General features: G+C 45.3%; 2 protein-coding genes across 2 annotated transcripts in view; one reads left to right on the top strand and one right to left on the bottom strand.

The window, feature by feature from the left end:
• Window positions 1–790: 790 nt before the first annotated feature.
• Window positions 791–16008, top strand: WNT2 (Wnt family member 2). Its single transcript, XM_058022788.1, has 5 exons — window positions 791–870; window positions 2239–2462; window positions 5421–5698; window positions 8492–8756; window positions 15779–16008. Exons 1-5 carry the CDS (start codon window positions 791–793, stop codon window positions 16006–16008), a joined length of 1077 nt encoding a protein of 358 aa, XP_057878771.1.
• Window positions 16009–23217: 7209 nt separating this feature from the next.
• ST7 (suppression of tumorigenicity 7) overlaps window positions 23218–24063 on the bottom strand; it is a 136005-nt gene continuing 135159 nt past the window's right edge. The window contains exon 16 of the mRNA XM_058022524.1: window positions 23218–23538. Coding sequence (XP_057878507.1) covers window positions 23443–23538 — 96 coding nt within the window. The 3' untranslated portion in view covers window positions 23218–23442. The remainder of the gene's footprint in view (window positions 23539–24063) is intronic.

The raw sequence follows: 24063 nt of genomic DNA, 5'->3' as shown, positions 1-24063 counted from the left end.
CGGTGCCCGCGGGGAAGCCGGCCCGGCTTTGCGGTGCCCGTGGCGAGGGGAGGCGGCCGGGCGGTGTCCCCCCTATATCGGGACTGCCCTGGTTCTCTCCTTCTCTGCTTGCACCGGAGCGCGGTTCCGTTCCGTGCTCGGTGTTCGCGGTGCGCGGACCGAGCCATGAACTGCCGTCGTGCCAAACCCCGAGAGGTGCCCGGTGCTGCCGGTCTGTAACAGCCTGCTGGGGCCGCCGCCGGCTCCGCAGCGGGTCGCGTAACATCTGCTGGCCGGTTTGAACTCACTGTCTGCTTGTAGGGTTATTGGAAAGCAACTGGCTCCTCGGGATTCCTTGCCTAATCAGAGGTGTTACCTCCTCCTCTTCCCCCAGTGTCTCTTGACATCATTTCATCCATCAGAGTTTCAGAGGAAAAAAAAAACACCAACCAAAGCAGAACCCACCCAGTCTGAGAGCAGCCCACACCAGCCCCTCAGTTTTGCCGTGACTGCAGGGAAGAGCTGGATCGGGGCAAAGATGAAGGATGGGAGCGGGGCTGAACTCCATGTCCTAAGGGATTTGGTGCAGGGCGAGCCGAGAGGAATCCAGAGCGGTGCACCAGCTGGCATCCCCCGTATCCCGGCAGAGGATCACTAAGCCCCGCGATCGCGCGTAAGGATGCGAAGGTGCTTTTGACCCACGGGAAAGAAGTAGCCCCCAAGCTGCGTTTGTCCCTGCTTGTCCTTGGTGCTCCATGGGATTTCTTCTGCCCCCCGCAACTGACCTGATGTGGACCGAAGCGTTTCTAACATGAACTTTCTCCCTGGGATCTGGTGGTCTCTTCCCTTGATTTTGGTCTGGGCGACCCCACCAGTCACCTCCTCATGGTGGTAAGCTGTGCGATTCCAGAAATTTTTATTTGCTCTTGGGGAAGGTGGGGTCGGATTAATTGTGATTTAGGGAAGGTGGGGGAAGCCTCTCCCTCTTAGTCTCGCAGAAGCAGAGCTCGCTGCTCCCAGCTGCTCCGCTCCAGAAAGCCCGGCCTTAAAGCGAGCGGATTTAGACGGTCCCGGCACCTCCTTCCACACCCCGTCCCGGCTCTCCGACCACCTCCTCCTCCGTATAAGCACAGCGCAACTGCGGGGGCTGCCCGGGGCTTTCGGCAGCGGTGCGGGGGTCCCGGCCCGGCGGGGGCAGCGGGCACCGCCCGGGGCCGCGCAGGGAGCGGGAGGAGCGGCGGGAGGCGGGAGGGGAACCCGCCCGAGGGGCGCGGGCGCGGGTTGCCGCCCGCCGCTGCTGGCAGCCGCCCATCCGCGCCCCGGCGGCGCTGGGAATTGGCTACAGCGGCGCTACTTTTTTATTATTAATTTATTTTTTCCTTCTTCCTCGCCCTCCCCCGCCCCTCCGTCCTTCACGGTCCTCGCTAAACTGCAAAGTGCCAGAGCAGGGGGCTGAGAGCCCGGCGGGCAGCGCAGGGCCCGGCTTCAAGGGGTAGTTGATGTCGGCGTGGGGCGTCTCAGGCAGCTCGCTGCAAAACGCGTTAGAATGGAAACATAAACCTGCCCCTCAAACTGGGGACCCCAAACAAGCCCAGGCTGGAAAGTCTTGGTGTAGGAGAGGAGTTAAACCCCTTGTAATCCTGGGGAACACATTTAACCTTGACTCTGGCTGACGCGTGTTCAAAGGCCGATTTATCAGACTGGGTATGTTTCAATAAAATGACTATCTGTGTCCTTAGTCGTATAAACGTTATTTATTGTGATGGCTTTTTGTCATGGTGTCTTCGAAATGCGACTTAAATGTATATTTTTTTGAAGTTACGGCATTAACGATTTTATGATCGTATAAAATAATGAAAACTCAAGAAAAGGACATTTTCTTCTGTTTGATCCCTTCAAAAGACACCTATAGAAGTTTGGATTTTATGAAAGGTACCTTTCGAAACGTTTCAGGACTAATAGAGACCATCTGGATACAGATGATGTAATTTAATTTTTTCAAGGTTTGTTGTTTTTTTTTAAGTACTGCACGGAGCTGCAATAGCGGGGCTTGGGGTTCTCCTGAATACTTCACGTTATTAAAAAAAACACAGGGTGGATGACTAATTGTAAAGGATTCCCACCAAAAAGGCAGAGGTAGCTGCAGCTCGGGACCCGCCAGAGGAAGGCTCTGGGGCGCTGCAGGCCCCGCTTCCCTCGGGGCCGGTGCCCGGGGGTCGGCGCGGCCCCCGGTGCTGCCCTGCCCCTTCCCTCCCGCAGGTACATGGGCGCCGTGGGCTCCTCGCGAGTGATGTGCGACAACGTGCCGGGCCTGGTGAGCCGGCAGCGGCAGCTGTGCCGGCGGCACCCCGAAGCCATGCTCTCCATCGGCCGTGGCGTGGCCGCCTGGACGGCCGAGTGCCAGCACCAGTTCCGCCGGCACCGCTGGGACTGCAACGCCCTGGAGCGGGGGCAGCGCCTGCTCGGCCGCGTCCTGCTGCGCAGTGAGTGCCGGGCCCGCCGCGCTGAGGGAGGGGCTGCCCGGGCTTGGGTGGGGCCTGCAGCCCGCAGCCCGAGGGTGAAAGGGGCTGTGGAGAGTCAGCGTGAGGGTACCAGTGTTCCTCATAAGGGTAACGGGGCTGCTTTGGGGCTGACACCCCCTGGGCAGTTTGCGGGAATGATGAGAAGCGGTGGCCATCCTCCTGTATCCTTCATCCTTAGCAAGGGTGAAGCTTGGTTTTACGTTTCAGGAGGAAAGGAAGAGGACGTGCAAAGTTATTTTAGGGTCCCACAGACAGCAGAACAGCATATATGATAACACGAAGGTCCATATTTCTTAAAAACCTGTATCAAATCAGGGAGACAATGTGGGGTTTTGGCATATTAGGAGCCAGTTCTGCAGCTCCCAACTTCTCTTTTTTCTTTTTTTTTTCTTTTTTTTTGTGGTGTAAATTGGATTTCAAACCCACATATTAAGGCCTACAGGGAAATTGAGGCAGCAGAATGTGGCAGCAGGATAGAACACTTTCCATCACACCCAGCCTCAGGGTACCAGCACTCAGGATGGGGCCTGCTGAGAGGGCAGCTCAAGTGCAAACAGAGACCATTGTGTTGGGATGGCAGGAGACAATTCCCCCTGCGGGCCGGTTCCCGCTGGGGCATTTCTCCGGGGAAGGGCAGCCCCAGGGTGCAGTCGGTGCCCCCAGGGCTGTGCTGACTGCGGGGTGAGCCCATGCTGGGGCTGCACTGCCCACCAGGCACTGCGGCATTTCAGGTCAGGCTCCGGGAGAGAGGGAGGCAGGGCACACATCTGATAGGGGTGAGCCGGGCTTGTGCAGACCCCAAGCAACTGAGGGAGCAACATTGTGCTTCCCACCCTGAGGGAGCATGGTAAAGCAGGGAGTTGCTGTCATCTTAAGGTCGGAGTAAGGCATCTAGTGAGTCTTCAAATCTCAGATGTGGCCCTTTTTGACCCTAAGAAATGGCTGGGATTTGTTACTGTGTCAGAATGTCCTTACCCGAGGGACAAACCTGCTGAGATTGTTAGTGCCTGTAGCTCTTGTCGCCAAGTGCCACACCCTATGCACATGGTCTTCCTTGGTGTGCAGCCAGTGCACTGACCCTGCCCTGGCACTCGTGTCCCTGGAATGTGCCCTGCATCATTCTCAACAGTGAGCAGCCTGGCACCTGCAAGGAGGGGAGTAGGAAAGTACTCTGGGACCATTGCCGCACTGGCAGGGACAGAGAGGAGGATGGCAGACACACTGACCCAGGCTGGGGGATTTTCTCTCCATGCTCGGTTCTGCTGCTGGTGAGCCATTGGTTCCTGTAACCAGCTTCATGCTCCCTTAGCAATTATTTGTGAGTAACCAGTAACGTCACCCATAGGCTGAAGTTTTCAGTGAGGTTTGTCTGATATTCAGGAAAACATGTCTGGCAGAACATAGCCTAATAATGATGAAGCTATTTAATAAAAAAAGTAAAAATGCAGTTTTTCCAAAAGTGAAGCTTTCACTGTTGGCTCATGTGAGAGAATGACAGCATCAGGCTTCTGAGCTCTGCACTGAGCCTGATCAGGCTGTGATTGCCATGGAAATGTAGCTTGATAGTGCTCTAATAAAATTGATTAGTTCAATAAGCTCAAATAAACCTTTTCTCTTCCAACAATATCAAGTGTTTCTTTTTAATTAACACTTTGCAAGTTTTCGATATTTCTGAATAAGTTTTCTCAGAAATACGTCTTCAAAAGAGCGTGATTTCTAACAAGCCGTGGCAACTCCTGTCTGATTTTGAAGGCAGTGTAGGGAAGGCATGGTTTGCCCAGTTGCCATTTGCAAAAGACTTGCACAGCATGTGGAACTTGAGGGCCCATTTGTAAGTTGAACATACTGGTGCTATTGCAACTGAAATACTAAATATTAAATTCTATGGTGTAATTCTGCCTCTACAAAAAAGTCACTGTTAACATTTGTCTTTGGGATACTCTTTTACTGTACTAACATTACTTAAGGCTTACAAGCCCTGCAAAGAGGTCTTTCTCACTGCAAGCTTAGATATTACACAAAAAAATCTACTTGTTCTTTCTATGCTAAAAACTTTAAAAGTAGGAAAATATTCCATTGCCATAAATAGATTTGTGGCATTGTAATGTAGGTCTGTATTGTAAACTACTGCATCTTAAAATAAAAGCAATTATTACATTGAAATATGTGTCTAATTGCCTATGAGTAGATATAGTCTAGAAATTCAGATAATCTTTGGTATACTAAAGTATCTTGGTTAGGAGATGGGAAAGCTGCCAGAGCAGCTGGCATGAAGAAGTCACAGCTGCCAGACCAAATCCTGCCTCAAGCATGACACAAGCGGTGCCATTGATTTAATGGAACTTATTTGTGTGAATTACAGTTTTGGGCTTGATTCTAGGCAGAAGACATAATATTAACTTACTTTTTAGAAAATAACACCCAAGTTCTCTCCCTAGCATGATTTAAACAAGAAAGTCTATTCCAAGAGCTTCAGGAGAGGAAAATCTAGCTTCAAGAGTTACTTGCAGTATTTTGCAATATGCATGTTGTTTTAGTGTCCCTATTTAATAATTTCTTAAACTTATCTCTCACATAGCACTTCATATATTCTTCTAAATTCGTGAAACATGATAGGAATACCAGCTGTCCTATTCACATATCTGTACAAAACAACTGATCCATGAAAGTGTATGAATCAATATCAAAAGCAAATGTTTAATGTTTTCCAGCTCTAACACTATATTGATGAGCTTTTACCAGGGAGGGGTCCAAGCTTAAGCCATGACTAATTCTGGCTCCAGGGAATGTGTATTTGTGTGATTTCAGCCTAGTTTATCTTTTGCTCTGCAAAAAAGTCCAGTCTAACTGTCTTAGATACAGGACAGCCACTCAAAGTAGCTACCCCAATGATATTTAAAGTGACTTTTTTTGTTTCAGGTAGTCGAGAATCTGCTTTTGTACACGCCATCTCCTCTGCTGGAGTTGTTTTTGCCATCACCAGGGCATGTAGCCAAGGGGAGCTGAAATCCTGCTCTTGTGATCCCAAGAAGAAAGGCTCTGCCAAGGACAGCAAGGGCCATTTTGACTGGGGTGGCTGCAGTGATAACATTGACTATGGCATTAAATTTGCCAGAGCCTTTGTGGATGCCAAAGAACGGAAAGGAAAAGATGCCAGGGCACTGATGAACCTTCACAACAACAGAGCTGGAAGGAAGGTGGGTGTCCATGCAATAGATGCCTAGAGATGGTCTTGGCCAGCTCTGTTGTGTCTGGGGCAGTTAATGCTTGGCCCTTGCTGTCTGGTCTCAGCAGCTATGGAGAAATACAGGAAGAGCAGGAGCCTGAGCTGCTGTTTCTATCTTCCTTGGAGGTTCAGTGTGACAGAGATGTACAAACAGACTGAATTCAACTGCCTAACAGTACTCCTGTTGGAGTCACTTCAGTCACTCCTTGTGTGGGAAGTTGAGCAGGAGTCTAAGCTCAGGATCAGTTTGGATGGAGGTTTTATTTTGAGCCTAGGTCTTATGTAAGCAGGAGTTTTATTTTTTCATTGATACAGAATACAAATTCCTAAGAGAGGCTGAAGATCACACTGAAGAACAGGCTTGACAAAGAGCAAACTCAAAATAACTCTAGAGAAAAAAACCCATTCTATCCATTTCTGTATGTATATGGTAAACTTCATCACAAAGTGAGGAGAGATTTTTTAAAGAAAAAAAATCCAAAATGCACATCCCTCCAAAAGGCAATGGCCTTGGAGCATGACCTGCAACCCCTTTCCTAAACATTGTATGAAAATAGCATTCCTGAATTTCAGCTAAAAAAGTCTTTACCTTCACATTGAAGGTGAGTAGGAGGAGTAGTTGCCAGGTGTATTGCCCACCTCTGGTGCAAGGGCTGAGGAATAGCTGCACTAATTTTTGTGGTGGTAGCTATAAAAAAAATGGTGCATGAAACTGGAATATGCTGTTTCATTTTTAAAAACATGTTAAAAATGTGCTGCTCCCATGACATCTGAAATAAAGAAAAACAGAAAAAAACATTTTATTGTGCTAGACCAAGCACATCTGGAATTATTTGTAGAGATTTTATGTCTTATCTTTATGTATATTTAATACATAAAATCTTCCTTAATGTATATTTAATAGGAATTAAGTGTTTGTATTCTGATCTTTTTTTGTACTGCAAGTAGATGTTTTCCCTGAAAATTTTTTATTCTTCAGCATCTTCCCTCCACCTGCCTATTGCCAGCAGGTGTAATTAATATGTAATGTAGGCAGATGAGGCTATTCAGATCAGTGATAGGCACATGCAGTACTGTGGTCATGTTTCTGCTACTGTCCAAAAGAGGCTGAAGTCTACAACACAAAGATTTTTGTAGGGTTGAATAAGTTCCATGATGGGAAGTTTGAAAAATACCTCTGCCAAATACTAAGGTAGTACTGGTAAGGTAGATTTTTAGAAAAAGATAAAGAAATTTTAATAAATATATTCAATTTAAAATAATGAATATGTTCTCATATGCTCTAGGACCTGCTTTATGGACAGAGACATTGTTTTGTATTCACAGTACAGTAGTGTAGGTTTAGCTTTGCAGGGATCTCACCACCTCAGCTGCCCCATATGGGTGGGATTTTGACCTGGGTAAGACCATCTGTGCCCTTGGCTTCTTCTTGCCCCCAAAAGGGGTGTTGATATATCCCTCTTAAAACTATTCCAAAAACTATTCCAACTGTGCTAATGAAAAAATAAATAGAACAAATATTTTTAATATTCCCATATGAATCATAGAACATAATATGCTGTATATCAGTATAGGAACATTGCTCACAAAGAAGAGATCATATTCCTATGTGCTTCTTACACTATTCCAGAAAGTTGTTTTAAACATACAAGTAGTTTAATTGATTTCTGCTCAGATAATTAAAACCAAGCATCTGCTTAAATCCCAGGTCTGTGATATGGCAATGAAATGGGGCTGTGGGAATGCCAGTGACTTCTTTGAAGTATTCATATCATTTACAAGTTGGAAAGAAAATTTAACATCCTTTGGTTTTATAATACATTCTCACTTTATTACTAAGTGCTTGACTGAAAAAGGCTGCCCCCCTGTGCATCAGTCTGACTTCTAATCATGGAGCTTTCCTCTCTCTTACCTTCCTCCTATGATGACATTCCTCTTGTACAAACTCTAAAAAGTTCATATTTCATGAACCCTTAAGGCATAATATTTATAGATCAAATATCCATATCTACATAATTAGGAATGAATTATTTACTGTCTGTGAACCCATCTGTTGTTCTCCAACATCATACAGATAGCTTAAATGTCTGAGATGAAGCTGAAATGGCTTTAATACTATCCAGATGTTAAATTAATGATAAGGGTGATCTCTCCAGTGCAAACTAATGAAGATATTATCCTAAAATGTTGGTTAAAATCTGTATAGCATTTTAAGTATACTGTATTTTAAGATTCTGCATTGGTCTGATGCCTAGCACAGGTACAGTGCTTTACACAGTCTTTTAAAAATAATTTATACATGAATTTCTGGGCAATATTTGAAATGCTGCTCAGGGTAAAGAGCAACTTTATGGAGATGAGCTGGAGAGGGTCAGAGTGGTCAGCACGGTGATGCTGCAGCTGAAACAATGGGGAAAGGGGGCACCTTCACCTCCCAAGGCGCTCAGTGATTGTGGCCATTTCTGACTGTTTGCTCCTGTCCAGTCTGTGTCCTGGCACTATAGACCCCGCCGATGGGATGACGGGCAGGAGCAGGAAGGCAAGCCCAGCAGGAGGATTGTGTGCACGCTGAGTCCAGCAGCCAGAGCAGAGCAGCCACTGGGGATGACTTGATGCTGCCAGTGGGTGTCACTACAGACCGTAATTTGGAGCCCCGTCGCTGGCCTGGCACTACAGGACAGCTGGAAAAGGGCTGAGAAGCAATTAATTAATTCCACTTTGTTTTACCTGTGTATATTTATAGCTACCTGTGCATTTCCAACAGGCTGTGAAGCGGTTTTTGAAACAGGAGTGCAAATGTCACGGTGTGAGTGGATCCTGCACTCTAAGGACCTGCTGGCTGGCCATGGCAGACTTCAGGAGAACAGGAGATTACCTGTGGAAGAAATACAATGGAGCAATTCAGGTGGTCATGAATCAAGATGGCACAGGTTTCACTGTGGCTAATAAGAAATTTAAGAAGCCAACTAAGAATGACCTGGTATACTTTGAAAGCTCTCCAGACTACTGTATCAGGGACAGGGATGTAGGTAAGCCACTACCATTACATGTGAATGCCTTTATTTAAGACATTTGTACTTCAAAGGTCAAAAATTTTAATTTTATCAAATGTGTGTGTGCATATACATACACATACATACATTATATATATATATATATATATATATATATATATGAAATAAATCCATGCATGTAAGCAGCAGGAAACAGGAAAGAAGATGTTTTGGAAGGACTCACTACAAGAACAACAGTTCCTTGATGTCCCTAGGTGTACAACAGGCAGTTGTTCTAATATAACTCAGCAGTTTCTGCCAGATGCTGTGGAGCCCTGGAGATGCTGTATGGCAAAGCTGCTTTCAGTACAAGTTTGAGTTGTGCTTGGGAGGCAGGTCCATACTGGGCACAGCCACCCTCACTCTTGTGCTGCACAGCTCACTCCAGAGCTGCCCCAGGTGCTGTTGATGCCAGCTGCTGTTGCATTGCTTCCTTTCCACGTTGTTGTGCTAGCACTGCAGTGCCCTCCTTTATCTGCACAGCTCCCTGTGACTGTGGAGCCCAGCTGCAGCCCAGCCTGTCCCCATCTGATGTGGGAGGCACAGCCTGTGACAATCCAGCCCTGCCTGCACCAGTCAGGGCAGCTGTGGGTAACGGGGGTGAGGCAGCTGAGGCTGTGCAGGTGGATGGAAGAGCAGAGCTGGGTGGGACACAGCAGGCTTGGCTGAGTGACACAGCTGTTTATTATGAGGCAGTGTTGGCTCTGTCCATGACAACCATCACATTTTCTGGAGAGTTGTGCCAGCCCTGAAGAGATAAAGTATTGGTGCTGCTGTTAGCATTGGATTTTCCTGCTTCAGAGGTTCAATAGAGACACACTTAGCAGTGTTACAGAATTCAAGGCACTGCCAAGCACAGGAAACCTGCTAACAGCTCTTGACCCATGTACAGTATTATCTGATATGGCAATTAAAAACTAGCAGCTAGAAAACCAGAAATTTGGAAAAGAGAGGCAGACTGAGTAATGTATGAGAGAAGTTGTGGAACTAATTAATAGGTTGTATAATGGGCCAGATTGCAACCCAAATGACAAATCTGTAAGTATCTGGATAGCAATGCAGCTCAACTCTTTTTGGCATTGCTGCATGTTTACAATCCAAGTTTGCTTGGAATAAACATTGCAAAACAGCTGTACTTAAATAAGAACAATATGTGAATTCCTGGTCATGTACTATTGACTTCAGTGAATGTAGAATTTCATCCAGTACAATTACATTGGACAGTGTTTCTGGTTAGTTGAGTTGTCAGCATAATTTTAAATGTTATTTATTATTTTGGCAGGTGATGTTTATTACCTGCATGAGCACATACCATTCCTTGAATAGTGGCTGATACTGTAAAGTCTAATCCAAGTGAATAAATGGACATATTGTGGCATCATGCAGAGATAACTTTGCAGACTAGGATTTTTTTCAAAACATTTATCTCTTGGTGTTGCTTCATTCATTGTAAAAAACATTATTTTTTCCCCTGCTAGAAGAACTTGTACACTACCCAATTCTATGTCAAAAAGACATTTAATCATCTCTTTGTACTAAGGCTAATCTCATCTATCAGTCTTGTTATTGTGGAGGAGAGTGGGCATTTTTCACCACCGTGTATTATGTGCGTTTGCCAGACACTGACAAGCCTGCCCAGAGATGGCAAAGTCTGATATATTTTTTTGGCTCAGCTCAATATAAGCTGCAGCTGAGGTGGTGTTTTTTTTGCTGCTCAGAATTCAGAGAATGTGGTTGCTTGGAAGAGCATATTTTTAGAAAAATGCAGTAAACCTTTGTTGGTATGTGGGATGCCCTGCTGCTTGCATGGAGCAAAGAAAGAACCACACAAACAAAACCTGATCTGACTTTTAGGGAGATGATTTTGGCAGCTGCACCACATTTTTTTGGTTTGCCCTGTTGAGCAGTGCAAAGTGCCAGTCTTGTTAATTGACTGCAAATTAAATGAGATTATGGAAGTCAGAGTTTGGAAATAGGTGGGGAACATCTCAGTGTCAGCTGAATCTAATGCCACAATGTTTTAGTATGTCATTCAATACAGTTCTGCCTGTCATTCTCCAGGGAATTCAAGTGATTTAGGGTTTCATGAAAAAAAATTATCTGGAGGCCGATTAGTGTTGGAGCTGAATGAAGGATTCACAGAGAAAACCTTACGAAGCCTCATGACTTGACCAGGAGACAACTTCACAAACTAAAATGTCCAAGCCAGTGTGCTCTGTGGCTTCATTGTGCTAACACATAGGAACCAGAGAGTTAAAAGTGCTCAAGGATTCTGCCATCAGCAGCACACCCAGGAAAAATGCAGATACCTTCTCTCCCCCACTGCAGCTTCCACCCTGGCTCTGGCATTCTGTCTGAGGGGGCAGCTGGACATGCATACATGGAACACCCCAAAATGTAGTTTGTTGGGGTTTTATTTTGTTATTTTTTGAGAGTTTTTTTTTTGTTTGGGGGTTTGGGGGTTTTTTGTTTGTTTGTTTGTTTGTTTTCCTAGGAAGGAAAAGAGGAATAATTGATTTCAGGAGGGGTATAATATGGGAAATCACTAATAGTAACTCAATGGCAAGATTATCTAATAACCTCACCACCTCTTTCCTTGCCTTAAGATTCCACAAAGGACCAAATGAAGATTTTTCAGAAGTGTTCAGAATTCATTTAACCCTGCACACATAACTCTCCTGAAATGATTTTTACTCAATATTTCATACTCAAAATTTGATAGAAACAGAGATGGAACATCCCAGAGAGCTTTTAAAAGTCATCCTAGGTAAACTGTTGTTTTTATCCACACACGGCCATCTCTTCAGTGCTGGCTTGGGAAATCCCAGCCCCTCCAGACAGATCTGCCTCCAGAGAGAACTGCCTGTTCTCTCCAGCCCTAATCTACTGGGTGTTGTCTATAAGATCCAGTAGCTCTCCAGAGCTACTTTTCTGTGAACATTTCCTTCAATTGTTTTTTCCCCAAGAATACTTGTAAGAAAACTATCATTGGGAATTTAACTGGTTTTGCACCTTTTTTTGGCTTTTGTTTGTATACATGTGTGTGTTTGTGGGAAAGTCTAATAATGGATGTTATTGCTTTACACCAGATTTTAATAAATAGAAGGAAAAAGCTCTCATTATATACTAATAAATACATTTTAGGGCTTTAGGGATGGAAAGAAAATATTTTTCAACATAACACATGTTGATTTCCAAAAATAACTGTGCAAACTGAGAAGAAAGGACTTGATGTACAGGCTGCGAAGTTGGCAGTATGAAAAGCTGTGGATGTTTTGGCAGGTAAAATGTGTGTAGGCATGGCAGTTCCAATATTTGAAATAAAAACAAAGAGATTGTACAAAAGCTTTTTACAAGTTAGAACCTACTCCTCCTGCCTCATAAGTGATGAGGAGGTGCATTGCAGGTAGCAGGCAGAAAACTCTGCCTTATTTTGTGCAGTGTCTTCTGCTGCCTTCATCACTCAGGCCTGCCAAGGAGCTCAGTAATTTGTCTGACTCCTCACGGCTGGTTGTTGTTCTTTTTCCTTCTCACTAGAGAAGCTGCAGAGATTCTGAAGATGCTGTTTTAACCTTAAAAAGGTTGGTTTTGCTCAAAAACTAAGCCTTTGTATGAGCTTGTTTTCACTTTTGTCACAATCTGTGACAATTAAGTCCCCTGTTGTGGTCATTGTAGTAAATATTGATGTTTTGTGGTCAGCATCAGATGATACCAGTTTCTGACTGTCTGTTAGTGGCTGAAATAATTTTGGTTTTGAAGCTGGTGGCAAAACTCCTGTTGAAAGCAGTGGGTGCATCCTGCTTAGGTTGTCCTTTAGTGCTGTGTGATTTCCCCTTACATCTGGAAATAAGAACACTGAACTTGGAAACTAACTTGTGCCTCAGCTGAGGAATGTGGTCAAACCTTTCTGGGCAGCTCCTGGTGGATGTGGGGGAATAGGGGGTCTTCCTTCACTTCCAGTAGCCAAATGACATGACTCCACTCTGTTCCTGGTTGGGAGCTGTGCTGAGGTGGAGGGCAGCTTTGCTTTTTCACTGGTGTGAATTCCTGATACAGAATGTTAATCATCTGGGTCACAAGCTTGGCCTTTGTAATGTTTTTTTGGTCTGAACAGAGAGAGCAGGACAAGTGCTTTTAAAAGTTGTTCACAGAATCAATTAGGTTGGGAAAGACCTCTGAGATCATCACATCCAACCTTTGAGCAAACACCACCATGTCAACTAGATCATGCACTAAGTGCCACACCAAGTCTTTCCTTAAACATCTCCAGGGCCAGTGATTCCACCCCCTTCTGGCAATTCCATTGCAATGTCTAATAACCCTTTCTGTGAATGTGGCTGTATTTGCACAGTCTGGGATGTGATAGATATTGCTGTGGGCTGACACAAACAGCAGAACTTACATTCAGGTATCCCAGCTGTTCGCTCAGCATCATGGATGGAGGAGAGTGGGATGGCTGGGAAGCAGGATCTGGCTTTTCTTCTGCCACAGGCTTCCTGTGGGGCCATAGATGCATCCCGTAGTTCTGCATCCCCCTGACTCCTCAGCTTGCCTAGACTGGGGGTACTGGAGGCCACTGGAAGTTTCTCTTCCCCCATCATGGAGTGATTCCTGAAAAACAGATCTGGGAGAGGCCTCTTGGCATCACTGCTGTGCCTGCTCTGCCAGTTTCCCTGGTGCTGGCTCTGCAGGGAGAGCTGCATGGCTGAGGGATTTCTGGGAGTCGTGTGTGCCCATGTGGGTCCCTGCTGGGGCCACCTCTCCTCCCCTCCTGCAGGGGATCCAGGTGCCAGCACTGGCTATAGGGACAGTAGCCAGGAGCAGGAGCTGCTGCTGGTTTCCTGGTGCAGGGTGTGCCTGAGGCACCACATGGCTGCTTGTTACAGCCAGCTGAGGTGCTCTCCCAGATATCTGAGGTTTACTTTAACATGCTGTTCAGCCATCTCCCCAAGGATGTTATGCAGAGCATTGGTCCATAGGCAGCAGCATGAACATGCTCAGACCCCAGGGAGGTTTGGGGTTGCTCAGGCTGCAGGTGCAGGAGCCTGTTTCTGCCTCCATTCAGTGTGCTTTCTCTTCCCCTGCCTGTTCCCTCTGGGATGGCTCAGCCTGTCTCTGCTGGCTGGGGCAGCAGCAGCACCTTTGCAGCTCAGGGGCCCTGTGCAGGGCCAGGCTCAGCAGCTGGGAGCAGCTCTGGGATGGGCCCTGGGCCCCTGTGCTGAGCCTGGGCTGGTGGGCAGGAACACCCTTCTGCTCTGCCTGCAGCAGACATGAACCAGCCCTTCCATGGTGATGCTCTCCAGGTGTATACCTCTACCCAATGCATATTTAAATATTTAAATAAGTACAGGAATCTAGGCCATGGGAGGGAAGCTGAGATGTGTTCTAGGGGCTAAAGCACTTCTCCAGGACAGCAGTTGAAGACTGTCCTAAGTTTGATAGAAAAAGAGGAAAATTTGCACCCCCATGGCTGAGAGGCTGGATCACAGTTTGAGAAGGTGACTTTGGTCCAGTTCCTGAGACCCCTCATTGCATTACTCATTTGGGGTCAGCCCCCATATAACATGAAGTCTTCCTGATGCTGGGGGGACAGCAAGGAGGGGAGAAACAGTAAACACTTGTAGGTTATAAAGTGCTTTGAGACATCAGCATCACTGCATACAACCATAAATTCACCATAGGGGGGAAAAAACTAAAATTGGAATTTATTAAACCTAAATTATTAATAATTACAATTTAACTGCAGTTTACATTTTATTAATTAAGATTGGTTTGCTATCCTGGCTTATGCAAATTTTAATTAATGTTTGCATGTATTAGTTCTCCTTAAGAAGGTAAATTGTTCATGTTTGGTGTGAGCCTGCAAATACGCTTTGTAAAATAATTCCAGTTAATTTACTGACCACAGCCATTACTTAGGGAGTATTGCCTTGCCCAAGAAGAGAATGGAGTTGTAATCAGGTCTATGGAAAATGTCAGAAGAATGTAAATTTTTTGCATTTGATTCTTAATAACAATATGTAGGAAATTAGGTGAGGCAATTAATTTTTATGAAGTTTTCGGTTTGGTGGTAATAACCTGTCAGCAGCTGTGATATTGATTCTAAATTGTACCCTAAAATCAGTTTGTGTTAGATGAGCAGTGGCTGCTGTGTGGTACAGTCACTGTTCAGACTCAGACATGCCTTACAGAGCCATTTTGTGCCATATAAGCACAGGCATTTCAGCCACTTTTCCTGCGTGCTTGAAGGACATGACAAGGTGTGGTATGGTTCCTCTCCCCCTTTCTGTCCACAGCAGGCTATAATTTAGTTTCTTCTAATCTTGTCAAGAAAGGGGAGAAGAACCCTTGGTGTTAACCCACAGGGATGAGAAGCACAGAGAGCAGCAACTCTTCAGCTGCCACCTCGTCTGGTGGAATGAGACCCGTGGGTGGACACAGCAGCGATGCCAAATGCCCAGGGTGCTTCTGCTCTTACTTGTGCAAGACTTTCAATCACAGGCAGCACAGTTACTCTACCCATTGAGTCCCTTGCAGCCACCAGCTTCTGTGGTCTTCTCTCCTAGCCCTCTCCTGCACACCCAGAGCTCCTCAGCAAAGCCCATGAGATCCTGAGCACCATGAAGATGCTCCACCTGGGCATTCCATTTCAGACAGTCCTGGGGGACTGGGTGCAGGGCTGCCTTGGGAAGGGCGTCTGCTCCCTGGAGGGGAAGAAAGTTCCAGGGAAAGATGAAGCAAAACGTGATGATATCAATAGAATCAGGCAGACCCTTAAAGCATTTTATCTGTTTTCTTCGTCCTCATCTCCAGGCCTGATTCCTAGGGGAAATATGGGAGCAACTTTACCTTTATAGGCATTTTCCTGGCTTGATATTGAATCCTGGGTGATGTGATCCTAAAGGATCGAATACATGACAAATTATGTCTCTCATACCCGTTTTCAAATGCATTTCCTTATAATCTGCCTGCTGACTTTGGCTGGGTTCCCTCTGCAGGCTCCCTCGGGACAGCCGGTCGGGTGTGCAACCAGACGTCGCGCGGCATGGACAGCTGTGAGGTGATGTGCTGCGGGAGGGGCTACGACACCGCCCGCGTCAGCAGGGTCACCAAGTGCGAGTGCAAGTTCCACTGGTGCTGCGCCGTGCGCTGCCAGGACTGCCTGGAGGTGGTGGACATTCACACCTGCAAGGCGCCAAAGAGCCCTGCCTGGATGGCCCGGACATGACCCACAGGCTGCTGGGGCTGGGGACCACAGCCTGGCCATTCCTGCTCCTGCTGGGGACCACAGCCTGGCCATTCCTGCTCCTGCTGGGGACCACAGCCTGGCCATTCCTGCTGGGGACCACAGCCTGGCCATTCCTGCTCCGTGCTGGGGACCACAGCCTGGCCATTCCTGCTCCTGCTGGGGACCACAGCCTGGCCATTCCTGCTGGGGACCACAGCCTGGCCATTCCTGCTCCGTGCTGGGGACCACAGCCTGGCCATTCCTGCTGGGGACCACAGCCTGGCCATTCCTGCTCCTGCTGGGGACCACAGCCTGGCCATTCCTGCTCCGTGCTGGGGACCACAGCCTGGCCATTCCTGCTCTGTGCTGGGGACCACAGCCTGGCCATTCCTGCTCCTGCTGGGGACCACAGCCTGGCCATTCCTGCTCCATGCTGGGGACCACAGCCTGGCCATTCCTGCTGGGGACCACAGCCTGGCCATTCCTGCTCCGTGCTGGGGACCACAGCCTGGTCATTCCTGCTCTGTGCTGGGGACCACAGCCTGTGCCATTCCTGGTCCATGCAGGGAATGCATCAGAGATCTTTTTCAGTTCCATGCCTTGTTTGCCTTTGTTGTTTCAAAGATGCTGCTGAAAAATTGATATGAACCCTGCAGCATTTACTTTGCATTTCTGCACGACAGTGTTGCTGCAGAGTTGTCTCTGCATAAACTGATGCAGCTCTGGAAGGATGTACTTATGCCAAGACTCTTCCAACCACTGTGTAACTCTCCCCCAGAACCCTTGTGGCAATTCATTCCTGCCATCAGGAACACAAGAAGATACAAAATATGGCACTTTTACAAGATCACCACCACCAACTGCATGGGCTGGGCTTGTTCAAGCATCTTCTGAAGGATCTTGGGCACGTCACGGTTGAGCCCTGGATACTGAATGGCTCAGGAGTTTGAGCACTGGTTGGTAATTTGCCCCTGAAAGAAAATTCATGGCCAGATTGGTGAAAAACTTTACTGGAAGGGTGTTTGTTCATCCCTGGACTGGAGTTTCCAGCAAGGTGGCCACCTGAGGCCATCCTGGCCACCTTTAGCACACTGTGGCTTCCTGTGGGGCAGGAATTGGCCCATGGCCTAAAACAAAGGAAATTGCAGGAGATCTATTCAGCCACAACACTTGGAACTATTACAGTCAAACCAAATGTCTTAGTTACATGTTTGTGAAAACTTGCCTTAAAAGCTTCTAAAAATAATTAATATTAACTGCTGAGGACTTTTTTTCTGACCTGAAGGACTGAAGAGAATGGTTTTTCACCCTAGTGAAAGCTGGGTACAGGACACTCAACTACCTAAGGATAAGGTTTCCTCTTTTTCACATACACAATAGTGGAAAGATGCTTGCAAACAGTGATGGAGAAGGAAATGTCTTGCCTCAGTAATGACTTGGATTCTAAAGAACTTATCAGCTTCTATGTTCTTTTACAGTTAATAGATCTATTAAATGTGCTCAAACTGATACTTTGCACTCAGATGGGGACATCCAAATTAGATTTTTTTTTCTGCATATTTTCTGCAAAACTGCATATCTATGATTTGGAGTGTATTGGCTTGTAATGGAGGCAGTTTCAGGTTGTGCCAGGTCAATCTGCTGGGCTGGGATCAGCACAAAACAACAAGTTGCTGTAAAAATGTGCAGGCATATGAGGCCCAGAAATTGCAGCCTTGTTGGAGAGGAACTGGGTCAGAGAGGGACCAGCTGCCTCTCCTCAGGGCAGAGATCAGCAGCATGAGCTAAGAGAAAAATGGATTCTGTGCCAGTAAGGATAATAAGGCTCTGATAAAGCACCCATGAAGAGTAGAGATAGGCAAGGTAATGAAAAGATAACATAGGTAAAGGGGGTTGAATAAGTTATAGAACACACTGTAGATGAAAGTACAATTTCCATATGAAAATGAAATAGACTGAAGAACCCTAGCAGGTACAAACAGTGCAGGAAAAAGTAATATCCAAGTAGCTAACCAAGGCAATAAAGGGAATACTCTGGGTATGTTTTGCTTTTGGAACTTTCTTGAAAGACTGTTTAAAAAGAAGGGGGTTTGACATTAAGTGGTCTTGAGGGAGCATTCATTTACATCTGCAAGGTTTTCAAAAAAATTTGTATCATTAAAATGGGTAATTCATCTCCAGAAGGCACAGCTGGTGTTAAAAGATTAGGAGGCTCCAGAAAGTTCTTTATTGGGACAATAAGATAAGGTTTCAGTTACTGTGTATGGAAATGATCATGGCTAGAGGTACCAATACTCACACTTCTGTCTGTAAACCAACTGCTGGTGGGAACAGCCGTGCCCTCGTGTCCGTGCACGTGCAGTGGATGTGTGAGATGTATGAGATGTATATATGTACCCATGGGCAGCTCAGGGGTTACACTGCTGGCCTCTTCGTTGCTGCCAATTCTGGCTCTGGCCCGGATAAGGAAAATTTCATACATAATTGTATTTAAAGGTGAGCTCCAAGGAGAATTTTTATTGGGATTTCACTGTGAAATTAAATCCACATGTAGTTCGTAGCCTCAGCAATATCGTACTTTAAGCCTTAAAGAATTTAAAAGCAGTATAATAATTTTTAACCTTTTAGAGCCATTTCTTTTTTAAGATTTAAGGAGCCTGAGTAGTCTAAAAGATTATCTATTTAATAAAGCTGAAAGTATTTCAATGTTCTGGAAAAAAGAAAATAGGCTCATTCTTACAAGAGAACTTGTTATAGGTAGTCAAATGAAGGATAATGAAATCAGATCTCTTCTTAAATCTGTCATTTGTTTAATATTCCAGATTATCAACTCACCTGAATTCTGCAGTTCCAGATAAAGTGTTTTAGAATCACTGTGTAAGTGTTTTACAATCACTGTGTTAAAAGTGTATTAACTTTTATTCCCCAGCCTGGTCCTCCTCCCTTAAGGAACATCTTCCTGTTCCAAACCTTCCTCTGGGTCAGAGGCCTGTGGTTCCTGAAGGCTGGTCTTACCAGTGAGACCAGAAGATGGGGGCATTGAGTCCCTTGGCCTTTTCAGTGTCCTTGTCACCCTGTCCAGCAGCAAGGCCACCCAGGTGTGCACAGCAGGCTGATGTTCCCACTTTGGGCACGTGCCATATCGATAAGCTGAGATGTAATGCCTGCATCAAAACCACTGCACCAGAGGAAACACAGAATATTTCACAGCATGACAAATGGGTAAGTGCTGAGCTGGCCACTTGATGACAGTTTTTTCTGCATTTATGGGGTTTTCTTGGGTTTTTCTTTAAGAGCTCAAGGTAGACTTCTCACAGTTGTAGGCATTTCTGCTGCCTCTTCCACAAAGAAATACACTCTCAAAAACTTTGCTATTTCTTAGTGGCAAAAGACAGAGATGTAAATATTGCTAGGAAAGGAGCCTCCATGATCTTCAGCAAATGCAAAAAAGAATATAATGGGGGGGGGGGGTTGGGAAAGAGAAAACCAAAAAAGAAGAAACATAAATAGGCATGGCAAATGAAATAATACTGTAATTTTGTTCTATGGAATAAATTTACTCATGTACTTAGTCATGAAAAGGAAACAGCTGTCTCTAGGTAGACATTTTAATGTCACAATAATGTTAGCTGAGGCTAAAGGTTGTAGGATTATTTTTTTAAATACGCAGTCCAATTTTCTTGAGGGAGTTCCCTTTAATTTGCTGCATGAACTCAGGATCTAGCAGCGCCCTGAAACACTGCTAGCCTGCCAAGCTTTTTGGGATTGCTTCCTCCCCACTATTTTCAACAAACTTTACCCTAAAAAGTGTGTTGTGCTGTTATAGGTGAAATCTCGTAAAAAAAATTAATTTTCTTTTACCACATGGAAAATGAGGAACGACTTAGGAATGGTGGTGTATATTGGGGCGTGTGGGCATTGAAGCTTGAGAGATTGCTGCTTTTTCTTCTCCTGGAAAAATATCTAAAACAAATTTGTGCATCTCATCCTGGCCTCCTTTCCCTGTGTGCACTTATTTGCAGATGTGACTTAGAAATAAAATGCTGCATTTCTGAAGGGTGTCCAGCCTGCATGCCCAAACCACAGCTGGGCACTGCCTGCAGGCCTCACGCCCAGCTTCTTTGGGGCTCAGTGCATGGAGACAAGGGGGAAAGGAATGTTCAGGGATTAGTGAAGAGCTGCCTCTGGGGAGGGTGCTTTTGCTAAGAAAAAGCAGCTCTTACTCCCGGGAGCAGCACAAAGTGAGAGAGAGTACCAAGATCCTCTCCCCTCCACGGCGTGTGCCCCGCACTCTTTGGAAGGGCTGCATGCAGGTGGTGGCTGCCTCCAAGGGCAGAAGGGGCTCTGTGGTCAGGTCACAGCCTGCAGGTTTTACCTGCCACTTCAAATGATAGAAATTAACTTATATTATTATCAGAAAGACAGAGACAGCTCATGAACTGTAACCACAAATGTGATTTTGGGTTGTCACTTTTGTGTAACAGCTCATTTGCCTGGGGAAATGGATGCAACTTCATAAAGTTAAGATCTCTTGTGAGAAAGAAGCAAATGCATATGAGTCGATACATTGACAGCTCCCTCTGTGGTGGGAGCTGGGCAGGAGCCCTGCTGGAAGCTGGGTGGAGCCAGGAACTACCTTTGACAATGTGCTGTAACTAGAGCCACGGTGGTTTTCAGGGCCACCACAGGGTGACAGCCACACTGGCTGTGAAGGAGTGTCTGAGGCGTGTGCAAGAGGTGCAGCTTCCTTTGGATGTTCAGCTTCTGCAGTTTCTGCAACATGGCAAAACTCCTGATAATTTTCCTCCTTTCTGCTAGGGTAAGGACTTCCATGCTCTGAAAAAACAGTCTGTAAGTTCAGCATACACACCAAATGATAAAAAGGAGAAAGCAGCAGCCCTGCCCGTGGTGTAGCACTCCCCTCCCCGAGTGCAGCTCCTGCAGGGAGCAGCTGTTACTCTACCCAGTGGGAGGGAGGGACAGAAGGGACAGCCTGACTTGGCACTTGTGGGGGGGCCCTCTCCTTTTTTGTTCTATGCAGGTTATAGTATAAAGAGATAGTGTGCATACACATTCTATTAAGCTGTCTTAAAAAAAAAAAAAAAAAAAAAAAAAAACTAGGAACTGCTAACATTTGGAGTTAAAAAGCGTCCTCCACCCCTAAATCTGAAGATGAGTTATTATCTGAACCAGATTTCCACAAGGCTCATCTCTGCACTAAGCCAGAGGCTTTCCATCATTATAATCATGGGCTGTGTTTGCTTTTTGATCTAAGCTATACTGAACTTCACAGGAAACATGTCAGAGGCAGCAAAGCCTAAGGCAATAAACTCTGCCCAATGAAAAAGAAAATTCTTTTGTTTGATTTGCCTAGTCTTCCTGATGCCTAGAATTATAATTAAAGAGAGATTTTCCAGATACAAAAATCCATGGCCCATTACTGCTTATTAGGGAGATAGATACTAGAAAAAGTAGAAATAAAATTGCATACAGTTATGTTTGAATTCCTAAATATTCCCCATAGTTCAAGGAAAGGATGTGATTCTTCTAGGAGTTAAGCATTCCTTTTTATCAGAGTAATACAGATAGAAACTCCCACACAGATCATAATATCTTCGAATAGAAGGCCAAACTACTGCCTCAGCTGCTGACAAACATGGAGATTTGGATATAGCTGGTGTACACTGATGTACAAATGCAAGCACATTTCCATTTAGGACTGTGAATCACAGCAATTTATTCTTTTGAAATGCAGGGTATAGGTGGCTGGGAATAAGAGGTACAAAGCAGCACAGGACAAGAGCTAACTCTGCCTGATCCTTCTGATTTTCAGCAGCCTTTAATGATTCTGACAGAGCTGTTTTGAGGCAAACAAATCAGTATGGTTATCCCCAGTTTTCCAGCTGGAGATACACATCAGCTCTGCTGTGAGGGTGTTTGCTGTGGCTGCTCTTGCAATTCAGATGAAAATAGGAGAACTCAAATATTGGTCCATTTCATACTTCCACATGCTTATCCACTAGCAATCCATTACCTCTAATCTGGTGCCACATCCTACATTAACTGCAACCCAGACTCATTTCAACATTACAGTGAATTGTTTTGCAGGAGTAATAGCCAGAGAGAATAAACATGTATGGACACACCAGGTCTAATATTTGTCTGTGGGGCTCTCTGCTCCTCCAGACCTTGGGGCTTGCCCAGGTCTCACTCTTACAGCTGATTTCTCCTGGCTGAGGTTACCTTTTTTTTATCTTGTAGCAGTGTTTGCATGGTACTTCTGCTCACTTGAACATACATATGTCTTCTACTAGACTAATGTGTCTGTGATCAAGTGAAATAATGTAATGCATCTTCTATTGTTAAGAAACACCTTCCTTTTATACCTGTTCTAATACTGAGAGTTTTGTCTCTGCTCACTCATTTCCTCATTGATAAACAAACTTATCTGCTAGTGATCACAGTCCCTTAAACTCCTTAGCATTTTAAGAGTGACAGTGAAGTTGAAATGGTAAAGTGGCATTTTTGATCCACTGCATTAGGGTTATGCTTCCTTATCTGGAGGGGAGCTGGAAAAAAAATCCTTGAGGCATCTGTAAGGATGCACTTCAAATTCTTGACAGAGAGGACTACTTCCTCCAACTTCCAGATCAAAACTGTCATTTTAGAGCTAGTCTCAGAAGTTTCCATCAACAGTGGCTAAGTCATAAATGAATACTTAGTCTAAACAGTCACAGCACAAGGATAAGGTTTCCCGAGGTGAGCACTAATAGTGAAACACCAACCTCTCCATTAATTGTGCATGAACTAACACCCACTTTGCTAATGAGCTTTCAGAAGGTACCTGAAACACCGGGGTGTGAAGAAAATCTGTCAAGTATGTGGGCTCCTTGAAAATTCAAATGAGGATACAGTGGCCTCTGTGCGGAGAAGGGACTCAGAAGCCCAGTGTGCCATCCAAACTGCCTGGAGAGCCTGAAGCTGCTTTAAGCAGGAGCTTTAACTGGCTAGAAGCCTCTCCTAGATGCAGACGGGAGGGCCCCACCCTAACTGAACTCCATAAGAAAAGGCAGCAACAAAGTTGTTTAATTGTAACATTATCAGCATGTTCATTACCTGAATGTGCAGCTATGCCCTAGCTATGGCCAAACAGATACCACAGGTTTAAAAAACAAAACCTAGGATCCGTGTTCTGAAAAAGTCAAAAGACAGCAATGCTACAATACACAAAAGTTTATTTTTTTCTTTTCTGAAGGCAAAATATAATAGAACCTAACATCAATGTATTTTGTACAACAAAACAGTTTTTATATGAGAACAGACAATCCATGAAGAGTTTTTAAGTCTTATAACTGCTTCCCTTTTTTATCATGCTTTCTTGTGGTCAACAGAAAGTTGGCACAGATGTCATAGCAGTCAGTCGGGCATGCTCCCTCAGATCCTTGTCAGCTGGTGCCACAGGCTGGAGGGCAGGATACTTTCCACTTTTTCCATCACAAAATTTAAAGGGGCGAAGAGGGTGCTGAGAAACTGCAAAGGAATCAGATACACATTCAGATCAAAATCCAGGAGACAATACACCTCAAGAGAAAGCTGTCCAATAAGACACTCTTGCTGTGTTCCTCTGTAAAATCCTCCAGCATGATAAAAATTACATAAGTCACACATAAAGACTTTCAAATTCTTGAACCTTTCACATACAGAGATTTATGGACTTTGCAGTAAAGAAAGCAAGAGCCCCATCTTTACAAAGATCAAAGTGATGAACTACAGAAGTTTCCACACATCTCACATCCTAGATTGAAGCTCATACTGAAGCCACTGAAAGCTCAACCCTAAACCTAGTGAAGAGAAAGAGAGGCTTTTTCATAGCAGGGGTATGCCAGACCACCTCACAGAGACAAACATCGTGTCTTGAGATTCAAGTTTAAGATGGTTTAGGGTTACCTACAGATCTGCTCTCTACACTGAGGCATCACTAACTGTAATCCTAACATACTCTGCATCAGTGACTAAAATTTATCTTAACATCTTCTCTCTAGTATAGAACACATC

This window comes from Melospiza georgiana, chromosome 4 (assembly GCF_028018845.1).
Source record: "Melospiza georgiana isolate bMelGeo1 chromosome 4, bMelGeo1.pri, whole genome shotgun sequence".
Taxonomy (NCBI): Eukaryota; Metazoa; Chordata; class Aves; order Passeriformes; family Passerellidae; genus Melospiza; species Melospiza georgiana.
This window is presented reverse-complemented; position numbering and strand designations above follow the sequence as displayed.

Coding starts and splice junctions, on each gene's coding strand:
- WNT2 (XM_058022788.1), top strand. CDS start 791: ATGAACTTTCTCCCTGGGATCTGGTGGTCTCTTCCCTTGATTTTGGTC. Junction 871..2,238: donor CCAGTCACCTCCTCATGGTG/GTAAGCTGTGCG, acceptor TCCCTCCCGCAG/GTACATGGGCGCCGTGGGCT. Junction 8,757..15,778: donor TATCAGGGACAGGGATGTAG/GTAAGCCACTAC, acceptor TTCCCTCTGCAG/GCTCCCTCGGGACAGCCGGT.